Here is a 19,218-nt window from a genome sequence, read left to right on the forward strand (position 1 = left end):
GGAAGGAAGGAAGGAAGGAAGGAAGGGAGGGAGGGAAAGAAAGGAAAAGGAAAGAAAGGAAAGAAAGAAACATCTCAAACATTGGAAATTTAAAAAAACAAGCTTCCGTTGAGAGATCAAATAAGTCTCAAGGGAATTAGAAAATATTTGGAAACAAATGAAAATTAAAGTACAACTTACCAAAAATTGTTGGATGAAGCTAACGCAGTTTTTAAAACAAAATTTATTGCACACAATGCTTATATTGTAAAAGAAGAAATCTCAAATCAATAATCTAAAATAAATTAGAGCTAGAAAAAGTATAGCAAAATACACCCAAAGCAAAATGAATGAAGGAAAAAATGAAGACAACAGTAAAGATCAATGAAATTGTAAACAGAAAAATAATAGAGAAAATCAACAAAACCAAAAGCTTTGTAAGTAAAAATAAATGAAAAGAAATCACTGGCAAATTCTACCAAAATCTATAAAAGAAACACCACCAATTTTACACTATCTCAACACTGGGAAGACATCAATTCTCTCCAAATTAATTTAAACACAACTCCCATAAAAATCCCAAAAGAATATTTTTTTATGTATATAGACAAGTTAATCTAAAATTTATATGGAACGGCAAAGGAACTAGAATAGTCAAAACATTTTTTAAGAAAATAAAATTCGAAGCTTAAGAATGACTATGAGCTACAGTAATGAAGATAGTGTGATACTAGTGAAGTGATAGACAAACATATCAACTAAATGGATTAAAAATTCCAGAAACAGGTTCACACAAATATGAGCAACTGTTTTCTAATTGGTGTATTTAGACTATTGTTTACATTTAACACAATTATTGATATGTCAAGCTTTAACTTTGCCATTTTACTTTTTGTTTTGTTTGTTATCTTTGTTTTTTGTTCTTTTTTTCTTTTCCTGCTTTCCGGGAGGTTACTTGAACATTTTTTCAAATTCTATTTTTATTTATTCATAGTATTTTTGAGAGTATCTCTTTGAATAGTTTTTTAAGTGGTTACTCTATTTGTATATAAAACTTATGCATATATAACAGTCCAAATACACTTAATGTAATTGCTGGTAAGCTAGAATTTTATATCTGTCATTTTGTTATTGATTTTCTGACTGTCTTATGTCCTTTTTGTTTCCGTATTCCTCTATGAATGGCTTCTTTTGTGTTAAGTACATATTTTCTAGTCTATTAATTTCTTTGAAATTTCTTTACTATAGCTATTTGAGTTATCTGGTTAATGATTGCCCCAGGGATTATAATTAACAATTTAAAACAATCTAGTTCAGACTGATACCAACTTAATTTCTATAGTAGACAAAGAAAACTTGTTCCAATATAGCTTTGATCCCTTCTCCCTCTTTTGTACTATTTTATATATATCAATTAAATTTGTTTACATTATAAACCCATCAACACAGTTGTATAATTATTGCTTTTTGCAGTTGTCAGGTAATCAAATAAAATTTAAAAGTATTATAAACAAATATATATTTGTATTTTCTTTTATATTTACTTACACAATTTCCTTTATTGGTGTTCTTTTATTTCTTGCCTGAATTCAAGACAAGAATTCAGACTTGTTTTGTTACTCTCTAGTGTCCTTTCATATCAGCCTGAAGGACTCTCTTTAATATTTCTTGTGGGGTATGTGTGCTAACAATACATTTTCTCAATTTTTCTGTACTTGAGGATGTCTAAGTTTCTCTTTTCTTGAAGAATAGTATGGCTGATATAGAATTCTTGGTCAACAGCTTTTTTTCTCTGATCTCTGAATATGTTATCCCACTGTCTTCTGGCCTCTATAGTTTCTGATGAGAAGCAACCTGTTACTCTTATTGAGGCTCCCTTATACTTGAGAGCTTTTTTTTACTGGTTTAAAAATTCTTTTTGACTTTCAACAGTTTGACCAAGATGGGTCTAAGTGTGGATCTTTTTGTCTTTATCCTGCTTGGAATTCTTTTAGCTTCTTGGATGTGCGTATTAGTGTTTTTCATCAGATTTGGGGAGTTTCCTGCCTTATTTATTCAAATATCCTTTCTGTCTTTTCTTACTCTCTTCTTCTGAGATGCCCATTATGCATATATTGATGTGCTTGATGGCAACCTCACAAATATCTAAGGCTCAGATAGTTTTTCTTTATTTTTTTTTTTTTTGTTCCTCAAGCTGGATAATATCAATTCCCTGATTCTTTCTTCTGCCTGCTCAAATCTTCTCTTAAGTCTTTTTGTGAATTTATTTCAGTTGAGCATTTCAACATCAATATTTCTATTTCATTCTTTTAAAATAATTTCTATCTCTTTATTGATATCTCTGTTTGATTAGACAACTTCATCTCATACTTTCCTTTAAACATGATTTTGTTTACTTTTTGGAAATATTTATAATAGCTGATGTAAAGTTTTTCTCTAATAAGCTGATATGGTTTGGCTGTGTCCCCATTCAAATCTCATCTTACATTATACTTGCATAATTCCCACATATTATGGGAGGGACCTGGTAGGAGATCATTTGAATTATGGGGGTGGTTTCCCCCATACTGTTCTTGTAGTAGTGAATAAGATCTGATAGTTTTATCATGTGTTTCTCCTTTTGCATCTTCCTCATATTCTCTTGCTGCTGCCATGTAAGAAGTGCCTTTTGCCTCCAGTCATGATTCTGAGGCCTCCCCAGCCATGTGGAACTGTAAGTCCAATTAATCCTCTTTTTCTTCCCAGTTTCAGGTATGTCTTTATCAGCAGCAAGAAAACAGATTAATACATAAGCTTTGAGCTTTCTTAGGGGTAGTTTGTATCTACTGTTTATGTCTTTGCTCCCCTTTTTTTGTAAGTCATAATATTTTACTGAAAATTGAACATTTTAAACAATATAATTTGTCAACTTTGTAAATTCATACTACTCCATCCAGGGTTTGCTTGTTTCTGCTTATTGTCATTGCTGTTTGTTTAGTGTTTTTCCTAGACTAATTCTGTAAAGTTTGTATTTTTTTAAATTATGTATGACCATTGAAGTCAGTGCTCAGTTAGCTTAAAAGACAGCCCATGATTGGACAGAGATTTTCTCAAATACCTTGGACATGTGATTCTTTCAGTCTTCATAGAGGAGCTCTGTGTGTGAGTTGGAACATACCTTCAATATTCTGGCTGATAATTTACAACTCTGCCTTAGGCTTTACTTCCTGCATGAGAAGTACCTCAGACTGACCTGAAATGAGAACTTAGGACCCTTTCAGGTCTTTCTTGGGCATGTTCTCATCCCTGCACATGCATGGTCTTCTAGATTCCCAGGGCTGTGCCAGAGCTTTTCAAAGTCCCCTATAGATATTTCATTTTCCAGGTTTTCTTTTTTTGATCAACCTCTTGTTCACTCTAACTGGTAACACCTCCAGTTGCAATATTAAACAAGTGCTACTGATTGTTTTTGACATATGGTAAGGCTGTTTACACAGAGTGAGCTCTTAAGTTTGGTCAAATTAAGACAAGTCCTAAGAAGGCAGCTTTTCAGTGAGCTGTGAGATCAAATAGTGAGTTCTAGGGGGAGATGGAGTTTTTGAGGAGCTCCAAACTTGTTCTCACTCCAGTGACTAGTAGGTACTAGTTTTCATAACTGTTAAAGTTGCAGGGCTTTTAAGGCTTGTACTGTGGAGCTGGGGAGAGAATGACATTAGAAAAGTTAAAATGCCACAGGCATTTCACCAAGATTCAGTTGTTTTGCTTGAATAAATTATCTTCAAATTGCTGCTAGCCTTCAGTTAATTTCCAGAGTCTGAAAGAGTTGATTTTTGACTGTTTTGCCAGTGTTCTTATGTCTTTTATAGAGGAGTGTATTTTTGAAGATTCTTACTCTGCTATTCCAGAAGTAGAAACCTTAGCTCACTTTTAAGTATGGTTTGACATCACAATACCAGAAAAAAAAAACACTCTGCACTTTAAAATAAATATATTTCTAAATATATTTCATGTCTATGTATGTATATATAAATAGAAATATATATAAATAGAACTATATATGTATTTATGACTGGTATGAAAATTGAACATGTCATCTTCTCGTACTTTTATTTCAAAATCACCTTTCCTTGCCTGGCATGTCCAGGGACTCATCTTCCTGAGGAATGCAATTGTACTCAGAGGAATGAGACAGTAAACAGTGAACAGATAAAGTGCACAAGACTCTTAGCAGGAAACTCCTAGTTATAAGAATTTGGGACCTTTACTCCATGCTCCAAATTTTTAAACTATCTTTTTAAGAGATTCCACAGAAATGGTCATATTTACTATTCCTGTAAGTCTTAAATAAATACAAGCTTTGTAACCCAGCTGTATCCTACATAAAAATACTTCAAATTTATTTGCCTGGATGTGTTGCTTGGCAGGTATATTTGTTACATAATAATATAAACTAGACTTTAATCTTGGACTTCCTGAACAAATTTGTGATTCAGCCCCATATCTGCTGACACACCAGCTCTTTTCAGCCTTCCATATGCCCACAGACTGTAAGCCAATTTAAACTTCCTCATGTAGCTGAACTTGGTTAGGTAAACCCGGAATCAACAGAAATGCTCCTTATTTCAGCCAAATGCACATAAAATAGTCATTTCAGTCCATGAAGGAGGAAAGCCTGGTTGCTGTGAATTCCTTATTATCTCAGAGACTGAATGCTTGTCCTTGTGTAGTTGTGAAGGATTCTATGTTCTTCCCAAGTTGGGAGATGATGTGAGCGGCCCCACAGGAAACAGAAACCTGCCCAACCTCCCCTGGCTCCTGCCACTCTGGATTGCCTGAAGTTCTGGGGGGTTGTGTTCTTTGGGATGTGTCCTACAGCTAAATCTGAACCAGGAAAAAAAAAAAAAAAGAAGGGAAAAAATGCCCCTGACTTTTAAAATAGGATATGCAGGCCTTCTGCCAAGTAGCTGGAACAGCAAGTCAGGGAACAGGGTACCCTGGATCAAATGGGAGACCTGGAAGACCTTCACCTGGGAAGACACCACTGGGGCCCATGGCCTTCGTTCTGTTAAGTCTTGGCAAGGGCTCTGTAGCTATGATAAAGCTGTGGTGTCGGAGCTACATGATGGGCCATGAAACAGGCCTTCCGCCCACCATCCCCCTCGAAGGAGCAAAGATCTGTTGTTCAGAACTCTCCAGGACAAATCACAGGATTTGTAAAGGAGTCCAGGACAGCCATCAGTGGGCCCTGCCTCCTGCCTGTGAGGCCTCACTCACATTTCCTCTTGTCAGAGGCAGCCTTAGTGAACCAGGCAAGGGTACATCTTACCTTCTACCCTCCTGTGATCTCAGCAGCATTCACACTGTTTGCCTCAAGCTGTCCTCCCGGACATTCTGGAAGCGGTAGAAGGGCATACTGCCTCATTCAAAGCTGTATTCCCTGCAGGGATCAAGCACACAAAAGGCACTTGCTCAATATTCACTAAATCATTAAAATTTAAAACATTTGAATGGGTGTTGCTTTTCTCTATCCAACAATATGAAAAATGGTGACCTTTAAATGAAAAAGAATAAATAGGATTTTAAAAAACATTTAAGACTAGGCACGGTGGCTCACACCTGTAATACCAGTACTTTGGGAGGCCTAAGTGGGTGGATCACCTGAGGTCAGGAGTTCGAGACCAGCCTGGCCAACATGGCGAAACCCTGTCTCTACTAAAAATACAAAAATTAGCCAGGTGTGGTGGTGGGCACCTGTAATCCCAGCCACTTGTGAAGCTGAGGCAGGAAAATAATTTGAATCTTACAGGTGGAGGTTGCAGTGAGCCGAGATCAAGCCACTGCACTCCAGACTAGGTGACAGAGCCAGACTCTGTCTCAAAAACAAAACAAAATAAAAACAGAAACAAAAATGTAAGCCTTGAAGTGGTAGAGGCAAATCCATGAAACAGCATAGGTGGAGGTGATGTGTCCTTCTGCTCAGGCAATTCAAGAATTCCCCAGACAAAGGCAGAAATGAAGGAGAATAGCCAAGTATGCAGCTAGTGGTTCCCTATGCTAGGTGCATACATGCCACCCCTATGTGACATTCCCGTGAGTGTCTGAGGTGTCCTCCATGGCTCAGCACAGTTCTTCCTGAGCAAGCCATACTCCTTTGTTATTTTCATACTTGGGAATCTTAATTAGTTCTAGTCACCAACTACCTAATACACACTTCACAGCTGATCACCACACTCCAGTGGATCAGGGATTGCAGTTGAGAGCACTGGTTGCTTGAGTTGGGAGTTGAGGTCTCTCAGTCAAAGACCACCAGGAACTTTTATATTGTCAATAAAGTCAGGTTTACTATTTTTGCAGCAAAAGAGACTGCATATGGCGGGGGGTGTCTTTGTCTGATTTTTGTTGCTAGAACAGATACCACAGACCGGGTAATTTATAAAGAAAATGTTTATTTAGCTCATGGTTCTGGAGGCTGGGAAGTTCAAGAGCATGGAACTGGCATCCTGTGAGTCCTTCTTGCTGCATCATACCATGGTGAAAGGCATCACATGGTGAGAGGGCAACAGTAGGAGCGCCAGAGAGAGTTCATTTCTATAATAAAGCCCTTCCCTCAGTAATGAACCCCCTCCTGTGAGAGTGACATTAATCCATTTATGACAGCAGAAGCCTCATTAACCCATTAATCCATTTATGAGGGCAGTGCTAACATTAATTCATTCATGAGGGTGGAGGAATTAATTTTCCAACACATGAACATGTGGGGGGCACATTCAAACAATAGCAGAGGCGAACTGGGGAACATCTGAACAGGAGGGAGTTAGGGACAGACCAGGCATTTGAGACCACAGTAAGTCATAGGATGATCCTGGGAGGGATGGGTCAGACTTGGTAAACTACATTGTTGCTGGAAGAGTCAGTGATCTTGTCTGGCTGTGTGAGTGAGTGGGTGTTAGGAGAGTTAATGTTGCTTAGATGGTTTGTGTCGTTCATCTTCTGAATGGGTGCCATCTATGGGTTAGCTTTAGAGCACCGTGTTGAAAAGCTGTGGTTTCTGTGTCAATTCTCAGTTCTCTCCAACAGCCTTGCTGCCAACAGAGCAATTTCTCACTCTGTCACTGGAAAAGTGTGGCAAATGAGAGAAATGGACACCAGGAAGTGACTCTGCCCACCCTACAACTGTCTCCCACCACGGAGAGAAAGAGTTGCCTGCAGGGATGCTGAAGGAGACAAGACACTCCCGGCAATTTCTCAGATAGGGGGACCGCCTTGACCTGGGAGGCATTTCTGTGGAATTCCTGTCCATTTGTCTTTTGACTCACTTTTGATTTTGATTTTACATTTTTTTCCCTTCTGTTTGTCTAAGAGGAAAAGGAAATGTGGGTCATGCATTCTGAAGGTTTCTCAGGGCAGAATCTGACTTTAATCAGTGAGCAGATGGAACCCACACAGTCCTTCACTTGCTCTGTAATGTCACCCAAAGTTAATAAAAGCAGAGATTCCAATTAGTTAGCCTGACTCATTCACTGGTAGACTACAGAGGAGGGAGGCTTCCCTGGCTTTACTGAGAGTATATCTTGGTGCATTCAGGTTGCTATAACAAACTACCTTCAGCTGGGTGACCAATACAAACAAAAAAATTTTTTTCACAGTTCTGGAGGTTGGAAAGTCCAAGATCAAGATACCTGCAGCTTTGGTGTCTAGTGAGGACCTGCTTCATGATCCACAGATGGTACCTTTTTACTGTGACTTCACATGATGAAAGGTAGCAACACACTCTTTGGGTTTCTTTTTTTTGAGACAGTCTTACTCCATCACCCAGGCTGGAGTACAGTGGTGCGATCTTGGCTCACTGCAACCTCCACCTCTCAGGTTCAAGAGATTCTCCTGCCTTAGCCCTCAATGTTGCTGGGATTACAGATGTCTACCACCACACCTGGCTAATTTTTGTATTTTTAGTAGAGACAGTTTTTACCATGTTGACCAGGCTAGTCTTGAACACCTGACCTCAAGTGATCTGCCCACCTTGGCCTCCCAAAGTATTGGGATTATAGGTATGAGCCACCGCACTTAGCCTCTGGGTTTCTTTTATAAGGACACTAATCCTATTTATGAGAGCTCCACCTTTATAAACTAATCACCTCCTAAAAGCCCTACCTCATAACACTATCACCTTGAACATGAGGTTTCAATATATAAATTTGGGTGGTTGGGGGAGACGTAAACATTCAGACCACAGAAAAGGGTAAGAGCCACATGAGATGCTGCAAGAATGTTGTTAGAGAGATGGGAGACAGCAGGGCTAGAGGAGGAGGTGTGAGAGAGGGGGTGTTTTTGATCCTACAGATTCTGAGGAGCGAATGGCTTTGATTTTGTTTGCAGTCCTCCAGGCGAATCCAGGGTGAGGATTAAGAGTCTATGGTCCTTCCTATCCCTGGAGTCAATGAATCTCTTTATGAAATATGCTGATTGCGCCCCTTGTTTCATCTTCTACTGCTGAAGTGAGTAGAATTATGTCATTACTAGTTATAAAATTAGTCAATGTCTCTTTCAGAAATAGAAAAAAAAAAGACCACAATGTTTGAAAATCAGCTCCTTCAATGTCCCAGTGTGACTCTGCCCTCATTGCAAAATGGCTTTCCTCTCTTACTCTAAATTTAGCTGCAATTACACTAATAAAGTCATCGTCTTGCAAGATTATTGGCAAAGAAAAGGATGGCTGAGCAGGATTTGGACTTGAAGTGAGTGACTGGTTGACAGTTGGTGGTTTTCTGTGTTCCCTGGGATGGAGATGACCCCTTTCAGCAAAGTGAGGTGATTGACTCTCAGCTGATGTTTGGAGGGGAGGTTAGGATACTAGGTGTGTTCATTTCCTAAGGCTACCAGAACAAAATACCACAAATCAGGTGGCATTCTCTCACAGTTCTGAAGGCTGCGAGTCTGAAATAAAGGTGTATACAGGGCCACGTTTCCTCTGAAGGCTACAGGGAATTTTCCTACTTTTTCCTAGCTTTTGGTGATTGCCAGCAATCTCAGCATCCCTTTGCTGTGGAAACATGACACCAATCTCTGCTTCTGTCTTTTCTTTTTTTTCTTTGAGATGGAGTTTCGCTCTTGTTACCCAGACTGGAGGGCAATGGCGCGATCTCGGCTCACCGCAACCTCCGCCTCCTGTGTTCAGACAATTCTCCTGCCTCAGCCTCCTGAGTAGCTGGGATTACAGGCATGCGCCACCATGCCCAGCTAATTTTTTGTATTTTTAGTAGAGACAGGGTTTCACCATGTTGACCTCTCTCTCTGCATGTTTCTGTGTGTCTGTGTGTGTTTGTGTATATGTGACTGTTTTCTCTTATGCACATCAGCCATTGTACAATGACCCATCTTCATTATACCTGCAAAGACATTTTTCTTTTTGTTCTTTTTTAAAATTATACTTTAAGTTCTGGGGCACATGTGCAGATTGTGCAGGATTGTTACACAGGTATACACATGCCATGGTGGTTTGCTACATCTATCTTCCTGTCACACCTACATTAGGTATTTCTCCTAATGTTATCCCTTCCCAATCCCCTTACCCCCTGCTATCCCTCCCCTAGCCCCCCAACCCCCCAACAGGCCCCAGTGTGTGATGTTCCCCTCCCTGCGTCCATGTGTTCTCATTGTTCAACACCCACTTATGAGTGAGAACATGCAGTGTTTGGTTTTCTGTTCTTGTGTCTGTTTGCTGAGAATGATGGTTTCCAGCTTCATCCATGTCCCTGCAAAGGACACGAACTCATCCTTTTTTGTGGCTGCATAGTATTCCATGGTGTGTATGTGCCATATTTTCTTTATGCAGTCTATCATTGATGGGCATTTGTATTGGTTCCAAGTCTTGCAAAGACATTATTTCTAAACAACATCACATTCATAGGTACCAGGTGTTAGGACACTGACTTGGTTTGACTGTGTCTCTACCCATCTCATCTTGAATTGTAGCTCCCACAGTTCCCATGTGTCATGGCAAGGACCTGGTGGGAGGTAATTGAATCATGGGGGAAGGTCTTTTCTGTGCTGTTCTCATGATAGTGAATAAGTCTTATGAGATGGTTTTATAAAGAGGAGTTACCCTGGACAAGCTTCCTCTTGTCTGCTGCCATGTAAGACATGCCTTTGCTTCTCCTTTGCCTTCCACCATGACTGTGAGGCCTACCCAGCCATGTGGAACTGTGAGTCCATTGGATCTCTTTTTCTTTATAAATTACCCAATTGTTGTTATGTCTTTATCAGCAGCATGAAAACAGACTAATACAGACATGAACATATCTTTTTGAGAGAAACAGTTCAGCCTACAACACAAAGCCTCTTATGCTCCTCAGGCAAGAGGCTGGGACAGAGCTAAGGTAGTCCCTGCTCAGACTCTTCCATGATGCTGGGAGGGCTATTCTAACCTTTGTCACAGGCCATTCTAGCCTGAGTTTTGCAATTTAAGAAATCAGGCTGGCTGCTGTGGCTCACGCCTGTAATCCCAGCACTTTGGGAGGCAGAAGTGGGAGGGTTGCTCAAGTCTGAGAGGTGGAGACTGAAAAGAGCTGAGAACATACCACTGCACTCCAGCCTCAGTGACAGAGCGAAACCGTCTCAAAAAAAAAAAAAAAGAAGAAGAAGAAAATAATTTTGGGGGAGGGGTAAGGCAGGTGCAAGGAGTTGAATGTGTTCTTATTCCTAAGTCCACAGCATAATCTTACCATCAATGATGGAGGGATCGTGTCATTTTATTTTTTCCCTTTCTGTCCTGAGTCAGTCAGGATAGTTATGCTGGAGCAACAGATGACCCTAAAATCGCTGTGGCTTAAAACACAAAGAACCACTTGTTGCTTATGCTTTTGTGCCTCATAGGTCAGCTGTTCAGTGTGATCACTCAGGCACCCGAGCTGACAGGGCAACTTCCATGTTGAGTGGGGCCATTGGCCACATGAGAGGAGAGAGAACTCTGGAGGGTCCCAACATCTGTGAGTTCCTTGGCCTGGAAGAGACTGGCACCATTTCTAAGCCAGCACTGGTCCCAGTGCCATGCCCTCCCACGAGGGCAAGAGTGCCAGCCTATCATGCGTCTAGAGCTGGGAGAGGAGGAAGTATTAGGCCAAATTTGCTAATGTCTACCACAAATGCCAACTGTTTGGTATCTTGTCCATCACCTTGCCCACACGCAGGGCAGGCTGGCACTGGAGCTGCCTCAGTGAGCATGCGGACAAGATGCCTGCTCTTGTGAAGCTGGGAATCCAGCAGGTTAGGTCTGTAGGGATGCTTTTGGCTGTAAACAAGAACTCCATCTGAAACCTACTTAAATCATAACCACATTATCTCGCATAACAGGAAGTCCAGAATTGGTATGAGAAAGACTCCCTAGAGGGCAATGTTCTTGTCTCTCTCCCGCAGCTTTCAAGCCAAGCCCCTATTCAGGTCTGGCAGTCTCTGGGAGCTGAAGGTAGGAATGAAGGAATGGGAGCATTCCTTCCACTTGCCACTCAGGTCCCAAGCAAGGGGTGAGGAGCAAACTCTTCCTATGATGGAGGTTGGTCTTGGTCAGGCGGACAAACGAGTCTAAGAGGCAGAGATTTTAATGTGCAGAAACATGTTTGGCCACTCAGCCAGCAATAAGAAAGGAAGACAAGCTATTGTGTAAGTGCCACCCCATGACTGAGGTGAATCCTGGCATAAGTAAGCAAGGTATATGACAGAGCACACTTTTCCCCTAAAGAATGCAGCTAAAGAGCTCCCTGAGCTAAGGAACTAGATTGCTAAGATCTAATTTTTCATTAGAAGGTGGTCAGATTCAGAAAATCCCATCAACCCAAATCGAATTCATCATCATAGTCTCTTGTTTGCAAGTGAGCTAATATTTCTGTGGTCTGGTCAATGCTGTGTTTTGTTGGAAAGCTCTTTGTGACAAAGGGTGGCCTAAGTTTCTCATTAGACTTCCTCTAATACCAACCAACTTCTCCATGAACCAAGTGCCAGCTTTTTCATGAGTTGGTCTTGACTATTCCAGTGATCCCTTTCCCCCAACCGCTGACCTTAGTGAGCCTGCAGCACCATACACATTGGATTTTTCACTCTGTTTCTACCATTGTTCAAAGTACCCCTGTAACAGATGTGGAGATCTTACTTCTCAACTACAGGGCAAGTTTTACTTTAGGCAGAGACCATTTGTTTGAAAAGAACACCCAAAGGAATGCATACAAAGGAAGACTGAAAGGACAGAGGGCTATCTGATAAGACCCACAGACTGGAAGTCAGGTTGCATGAGGCACTGAAAATCCAAACAGGAAACTAGGTGTGGCGTTTTGAAAATATGGCCCTAAAATCCTTTGAAACCTCTCAACTCAATTCAATTCAGTGAGTACTCATTGGTCTATGTCCACCTTCCAGGACTCAGTGGCTTCTTGTGACTACTTTGACCAACAGAGTGTGGTAGAGGTAACACTGTGTGACTGGGTCCTAAAAGGTCTTGCAGCTTCCACATTGTTCCCTGGAACACTCACACTAGTAACATGAGCCACTCTGTTAGAAGTACAACTACTCTGAGGCCACCTGGCTCAGAGGTGGGTTTATCGGGAGTCTAAACATGTGCCCAAGGAGAGACATGAGGAAGTCAGACCCAAATGGGTCACTTTCTACCAACCACTGCCTCAGCTTTACCAAGCACTCACTGCAGGGAGGGGAAGATGAACTTTTGTGACTCTTAACTTGTACATATGAAAATCTCTAAGTGTTTATGAGCTGCATAAATATTCCTGAGTGTCTGCTGTGTTCTATGCAGTGTTCTAGTTGCTAAGCCACATGGAGAGTCCAAGGGTTGTTGTTCCAGTTACCAGTCCTAGGCTTTAGGTCATCCTAGCCCAGGCAGACATGTGAGTGACCCTTAGGTAACCTCAGCCCCCAGCATGGAGTCTGCCCAGCCGAGGGAAGCAAAGACATTGTGGAGCAAATAGAAACTATTCCCCTGTGCTCTCTCTGAACTCCTGGCCCACTGAATCCATGATAATTTGTAATAAAATAATTGTTCTAAGCCACTACGTGTTGGGATATTTTATGCAGCAATAATAAGCAGAACACAAAATTAGGTTCTATGCTTTCAAGCCCCATGGTCTATTGTTTCCCTTCTGCCCACATCAGCATCATTGTTCTGTTTGTAGACAAGTTGTCTTTCTTTCCTTTGTGCACAGGAGCCCAATATGGCCATCCAAGGCTTACATTACCGCCTCATTCAAACACTCAGAAGAAATTCTGAGTCCTAAGGCCAAACTCCTAAGATATGGGATCCAGCTGTCACTGCACATGATTACAGTGTTTGCAACACCCAAGTTACGCGGATGATATACATTCGACCCTCCATACCTGCAGGTTCTGCACCTGCAGGTTCAACCAACTGCATATCGAAAATGTTCAGAAAAAATGAATAAAAATAACATACTTTTAAAAAAGTATGGCAACTATTTACACAGCATTTACATTGTAGTAGATATTATAAATACTCTAAAGACTATTTAAATTATACAAGAGAATGTGCATAGGCTTTCTATGCCATTTTCTGGTTTTCTTTTCTCTTTTCTTTCCTTTTTTTTTTTTTTTTTTTGATACAGAGTCTCCGTCACCTAGGCTGGAGTGCAGTGGTGCAATCTTGGCTCACTGCAACCTCTGCCTCCTGGGTTCATGTGATTCTCCTGCCTCAGCCCCCCAAGTAGCTGGGATTACAGGTGTGTGCCACCACACCCAGCTAATTTTTGTATTTTTAGTAGAGATGGAGTTTCACCATGATGGCCAGGCTAGTCTTGAACTCATGACCTGAGGTGATACACATACCTCAGCCTTCCAAAGTGCTGGAATTACAGGTGTGAGCCATTGCACCCGGCCCTATTCCATTTTCTATCAGGGACTTGAGCATCCATGGATTCTGGTATGGGGGGGCGGGGTCCTGGAGCCCATCCTCTGCAGATACCAAGGGATGATTATAATTACATCTATTACATATACATTTACTGTATAGTCACAAACCCCTTTTATTGATTTTGTTTTTGTAGCTCTCATTCCTCTTTAACACTATACATTTTTTCATCTACACATCTATTGTCTGTCCCCTTGCTAAAACATAAGCTCCATGAAGTCAGTGTCTTTGGCAATCTCATCCATTGTAACTTCAGCAAGTAGAGCAGTGCCTGGAACACAGTAGACATTCAAGGATATTTATGCAGCTCATAAACACTGAGAGATTTTCATATGTACAAGCTAAGAGTCATGAAAGTTCATCTTTCCATCCCTGCAGTAAGAGCTTGGTAAAGTGAGGCTTATCATTGCTTGGCAAAGCTGGTGGCAACTGACTGATACCCAGAAGCCCAAGTCAGTGGTTGGTGGAAAGTGGCCCATTTGAGTCTCACTTCCTCATGTCTCTCCGTGGGCACATGTTCAGACTCCCAATAAACCCATCAAGTTTACTGTGACTCTGCAGTGGTGTTTCATTGTTGGCTTATTTTCCTTTTTGTTTGCTAGTGATGGAGGTATAATAATTTTTAAAAAGCAATTTTTAAAAGCCATCCAGAATCCTAGCTAACTTTCTACTGCTCCATTTCTATATGTGATCTACTCGGTTTGCCTCTTTGTCTCTTCCTGGTGGCAGCTGACTGATACCCAGAAGCCCAAGTCAGGCAGGTGGGCTAGTTGTAGAACAGCCCTCCACTCAGGCCTCTCTGTCCTTCCAAAGAAGGGTTTGCTGGTTGGAGCAGATGTGAGAACTGGAGGCATCACTGGGGCCTTCTTTGATTCAGGAATAAGAATGCCATACCTTGCTGTTGGGGGCAGAAAGTAACATAATTCTTGCAGAGGAAAATTTGGCCCTAAAGATACAAAGGCAAAAATACAAAAAGACATATGCATATGGCTGCAATATTTTTAATAGCAAAGGGCTAGAAATAACCCAAATGTCAATCAGGAGTGACTGGCTGAATAAACAATGGTATGTTGTCATAATGGAGCATTTTATAATGGAAAACATACTATATGGTTCTATGGAGTGAAATCCAATATTTTTAGCAAAATAGAAGGGTCCAGGCAAGTGTGAAATAGCATGCTCTGATTTATCATTTGGTTATGTTGTTTAAATGGAAGGATAAAGGGGGAAAATTTGATTATAGAAGAAGGAGGAAACAGGGTGAAGGGAACTGATCAGAAGATAAACTTCTCTGAATACATTTTGTCTTGTAGATTTGACTTTGGAACCAGGTAAACGGTTCACATAATTAAAAAACAAAGTTAAAATTAAAAAACAATCTTTAAAAATGAAGGAGGTATAATCAGTAAATCTTGATTCTAGTTTGGAACATGCCACAGAGAGAGGAACCATTCGAAGTAACTTTACAACAACAAGTTGACTGTCTATCCCTAATAGTATAAATGTTGAGGACACAAAGAATTGCAGAAAAAAAATGATTTTAACTGTTTTTAGTTATCATATTTTTGTGTTAAGGTTGGCATTGTTCTTATAATAATTTTCTTAAATATGTAGTTATTTTGGTAATGTTTAGAAGGCGGTTTTCAGAATGAGAGAAGGAGAGCAGATAAAGGATCAATGAAGTTACATTAAAAATGAAAACAAGGCCAGACATGGGGGTTCATGCCTGTAATCCCAGCACTTTGGGAGGCTGAGGCGGGCAGACCACTTAAGAACAGGAGTTTGAGACCAGCCTGACATGGCAAAACCCTGTTTCTACTAAAAGCACAAACATTAGCTAGGTGTGGTAGTGCATGCCTGTAATCCTAGCTACTTGGGAGGCCGAGGCACGAGAATCACTTGAACCCAGAAGATAGAGGTTGCAGTGAGCCAAGATTGCACCACTGCACTCCAGCCGGGGCAACAGAGTTAGACTCTCTCTCAAAAACAAAACAACAACAACAACAACACTACAAAAAATAAACGTTTGCTGGGTATAATGGAGTGGACCTGTAGTTCCAGCTACTTGGGAAGCTGAGGTGGAAGGATCTCTTGTGCCCAGGAATTTGAGTTTGCAGTGAGCTATGATTGTACTATTGCACTCCATCCTGAGTGACAAAAAAGACCCTGCCTTTATGCCAATTCTCCCCTCAAAACAACAAAAACCCACAGTAGTCCTGAATTAAATTTGAAGTATCAGTATGAACTCATGTAGTGTTTTATCTTTAAAAAATACTGATAATACATATTTCCTAGCTCTAGCCACTAAAGCCAGGAAACAGTGACATAACCACTACCAATGAGCGTTCTGAGCACCCAGACCTTGATGTCTAATTACCATTCCCCACTAGAAGGAACCAAGGATTGTTGGGGTAAAACAGCTGATTTCAGGGCTGGGGCAGAAAATATACAAGATAAAAATCTTGTCATACAAGTTAATTAGGAAACTATCAAAGACTACTAGGGTCATGTCAAATGGAATCAGCCACCTTGAAGCAGCTGTCAAGGACCAAAGATAGAACAATTTGAGCAAAAACAAAGACAGTAACTATAATTACTATTAATACAGATGATAAAACACATAATAACATTAGGTATGTTTCAACCATGAGTTCATAATGTATTCAAAGAAGAAAACAACTCTCACAGGACATATTGGAAAGATGCCTGTGAACCACCTCATTTTGAAAACTGAAAAATAAAGGGAGGAAAGCCAAGAATCAGTCCTGCCTTTCTGATACAAACCAAATCTCAGGGTAACCAAATAACTGATGAGAGTAAGTTTCTCTTTACAAAGTATGTCAGCTAATAAAGAAAAAATCAATAGCACTAGAATATTAATTGCAACCCCTACAGAAGTAATGGATCTGTGCCATCAATGGGTGCTAACATCAGAAAAGAGAGGCAACCAGATATCATGCTCCTCCTACTGGAAGGATGTGTCACCACCAATAAAATAGTCTTGCCAAAATAAATCTAACGTGAATCTGACTAACTCTCTAGAATTGTAAGAAATAGAGAAGACAGAGATGCACTCAGAAAAACTCATACTGTGAGAAATTATGCAGTATAAATGACCCAATATTTTGTCTTCCAACAAACCTCCAGATTATTCCAATATATGCTGACGTGTGAGACCCGCTGCTACAGATTTTAAAAAGACTTAAGAGGCATATCAATAAATTATGGTGCATAGACCTAATATAAGTAAACCAAAAAATAAACCACTCAGAGAAATTTCAACAATGACTGAATATTGAAAGCTATTAAGGAATTAATGTTTTAGATGTGAATGGTATTTTGGTTATCCCTTTTTTAAGTTGTCTTTTAGAGATACATCCTAAAATATTTACAGGTGAAAGGATAGGATTGAATCTACTACAAAATCATTATGAGGTGGGGTGATAGTAGATGAAACAAGATTGGCCATGTGTTCATTATTGAAGCTACTGATTCAGACATGGGGTTCATTACACTGTTCCCTCTACTTTTGCATATGTTTGCAACTTTGCACAATAAAAAGTCTTAAAGCCCCTCCTTCAAGTACTATGAAACTATATTACCTGAAACGGGGTACAAATAAATACTGGTTAACTACTAGCTACTCCGACTTAGTACAGAGTGGAGCTCTGAAAAAATAAAAGAAAAAATTGATTCCATAGAGGAGAGTGAGGAGAGAGCATATAGAGAACAAGACACTCCACAAGGCGAAGTGCCCAGCCATCCGCAAAAGACCCATCATCCACATCATCCACAAGAAGTGCCCATCCATCCACAAAATACCCACCATCCACATCATCCACAAGAAGTGCCCAGCCATCATCATCCACATCCTAAGTAGTCAGCCATTCATACTTTGGTGCTGTCGGGTGTGTGATTTCATCAGTGGGAAGCAGGTTTGATGACGGCAGACCTTGGTGATGGAAACTATTGCTTTAAACTGCAGTGTTTGGCATCAAAGTCATCATCATATACCAGTTTAGGAGGCATCTTCTCTAAAGACTCTCCAAACACTCCTTACCTTCTGGGACATGAGAGGCTTGTTCCCCAACCCACCCCAGTCCCCAGCCCACAGCCGTGACATCTCCCATTCAGGAACCTAGCCAGGCCCTTGGACTCTTCCACCTGGTGCTGTGTATATGGGACCGGGTGGTATGCAGGCTTCTGGCCCAGCATAGCTACAATTAGAAACATAAGGCTGTGGATACCATGGATAATGTTTTAATAAAGTCTTGTAACTTTAGTTTGCTGGTCCTTTTTCTGTTGTTACACAGAGATCACAGCTGAGCCCATGGGAGAAGAAAAATTTCAAAAGCAACTCTTGACTGTGTCTCACTAGAAACCATCTTGATATAGGGCTTGATCATTGAACTAGTGACACACTTCTGGCTCCATCTCATACCAGAGCAAATAAAAAAAGCTTTAAATAAAATATGTGTGATGAAATCTCACCAGTAGCTTGACATGTAATTAGATAACAAAACTTTCTTACAGCTTCACTACCTCTTAAGTTTTAGCTTGAATGATCTTCCCCACTCTACTCCACACCCCACTCAGCTCTGGCCAATGTTTTCTCTCTTTGGTTACCTGGAGGGTGTCATCCTATGGTGAATTCATCAGAAACAAAAGGCCATGGAATCCATGGCAACTCAAGCATTTTCCTAAACTCTCCAATGCCAGATATTGTCCTTATCAATCTCCCATGTGGCCAAAACAAATTTATATCGTGGAACAGTTCCAAACATCACCTCTGTGCTCTCTTATTCATTTATTCCAGTGTAGCCAACCCAGACAGGAAGAGAGTCAGCATCCCCTCTTAGAAGGAAGTGGGCTGTCTCATGCTCAGGGAGAAGTCAGGCGTCCAGGAGGAGCAATCGCTTTTATTTCTTCAGTTATATTACCAGGTTATGTATTTGAGATATGATTTCTCAAAGGGGAAGTAACTCAGGCAGAATCCATGCTTTTAACAATGGGTCCTTGGTCTAGAAGGATCTGTGTGGGGTTTAAGGCCCTCCTGTGGCTCTGTGATGACAAGGCAGGCAGGCTGTCACAGAGGAAAAGGCAGATAAGAACAACTGCTGGGTCAGGGGAGAAGACGCCACTTCCTATGCCGCATGCGCAGAGGCATGACTAGACCCCGCCCCACCCCCGCATGACTAGAACCGCTTCATTTATAGCAAGTCTGGCTATGAAAATGCAGAAGGGCTGATAGCCATCTGACACACATTGCCAGCTTTTCTCTCCCCAGCCAGTTCAAACTCACAAGGCCATTTGAACAGCATTTTGGAAAGCTGCCCATC

General features: G+C 40.9%; 1 protein-coding gene across 4 annotated transcripts in view; it reads right to left on the bottom strand.

Annotated features, from left to right (window-relative positions):
* Nucleotides 1-19,218, bottom strand: part of FBLN7 (fibulin 7) — a 92,354-nt gene that overhangs the window by 22,736 nt on the left and 50,400 nt on the right. For 2 of the 4 annotated variants that reach the window (XM_035271971.3, XM_035271969.3), the window contains one exon: nucleotides 18,670-18,962. In XM_035271971.3, the coding sequence (XP_035127862.1) occupies nucleotides 18,882-18,962 (81 nt within the window). In that variant the 3' untranslated portion in view covers nucleotides 18,670-18,881. Of the gene's footprint in view, nucleotides 1-5,273; nucleotides 5,396-18,669; nucleotides 18,963-19,218 lie in introns of those variants that run through there. The other 2 variants (XR_013526388.1, XM_078348931.1) reach the window with 2 other exon arrangements.

This window comes from Callithrix jacchus, chromosome 14 (genome assembly GCF_049354715.1).
Source record: "Callithrix jacchus isolate 240 chromosome 14, calJac240_pri, whole genome shotgun sequence".
NCBI classification, from domain to species: Eukaryota; Metazoa; Chordata; class Mammalia; order Primates; family Cebidae; genus Callithrix; species Callithrix jacchus.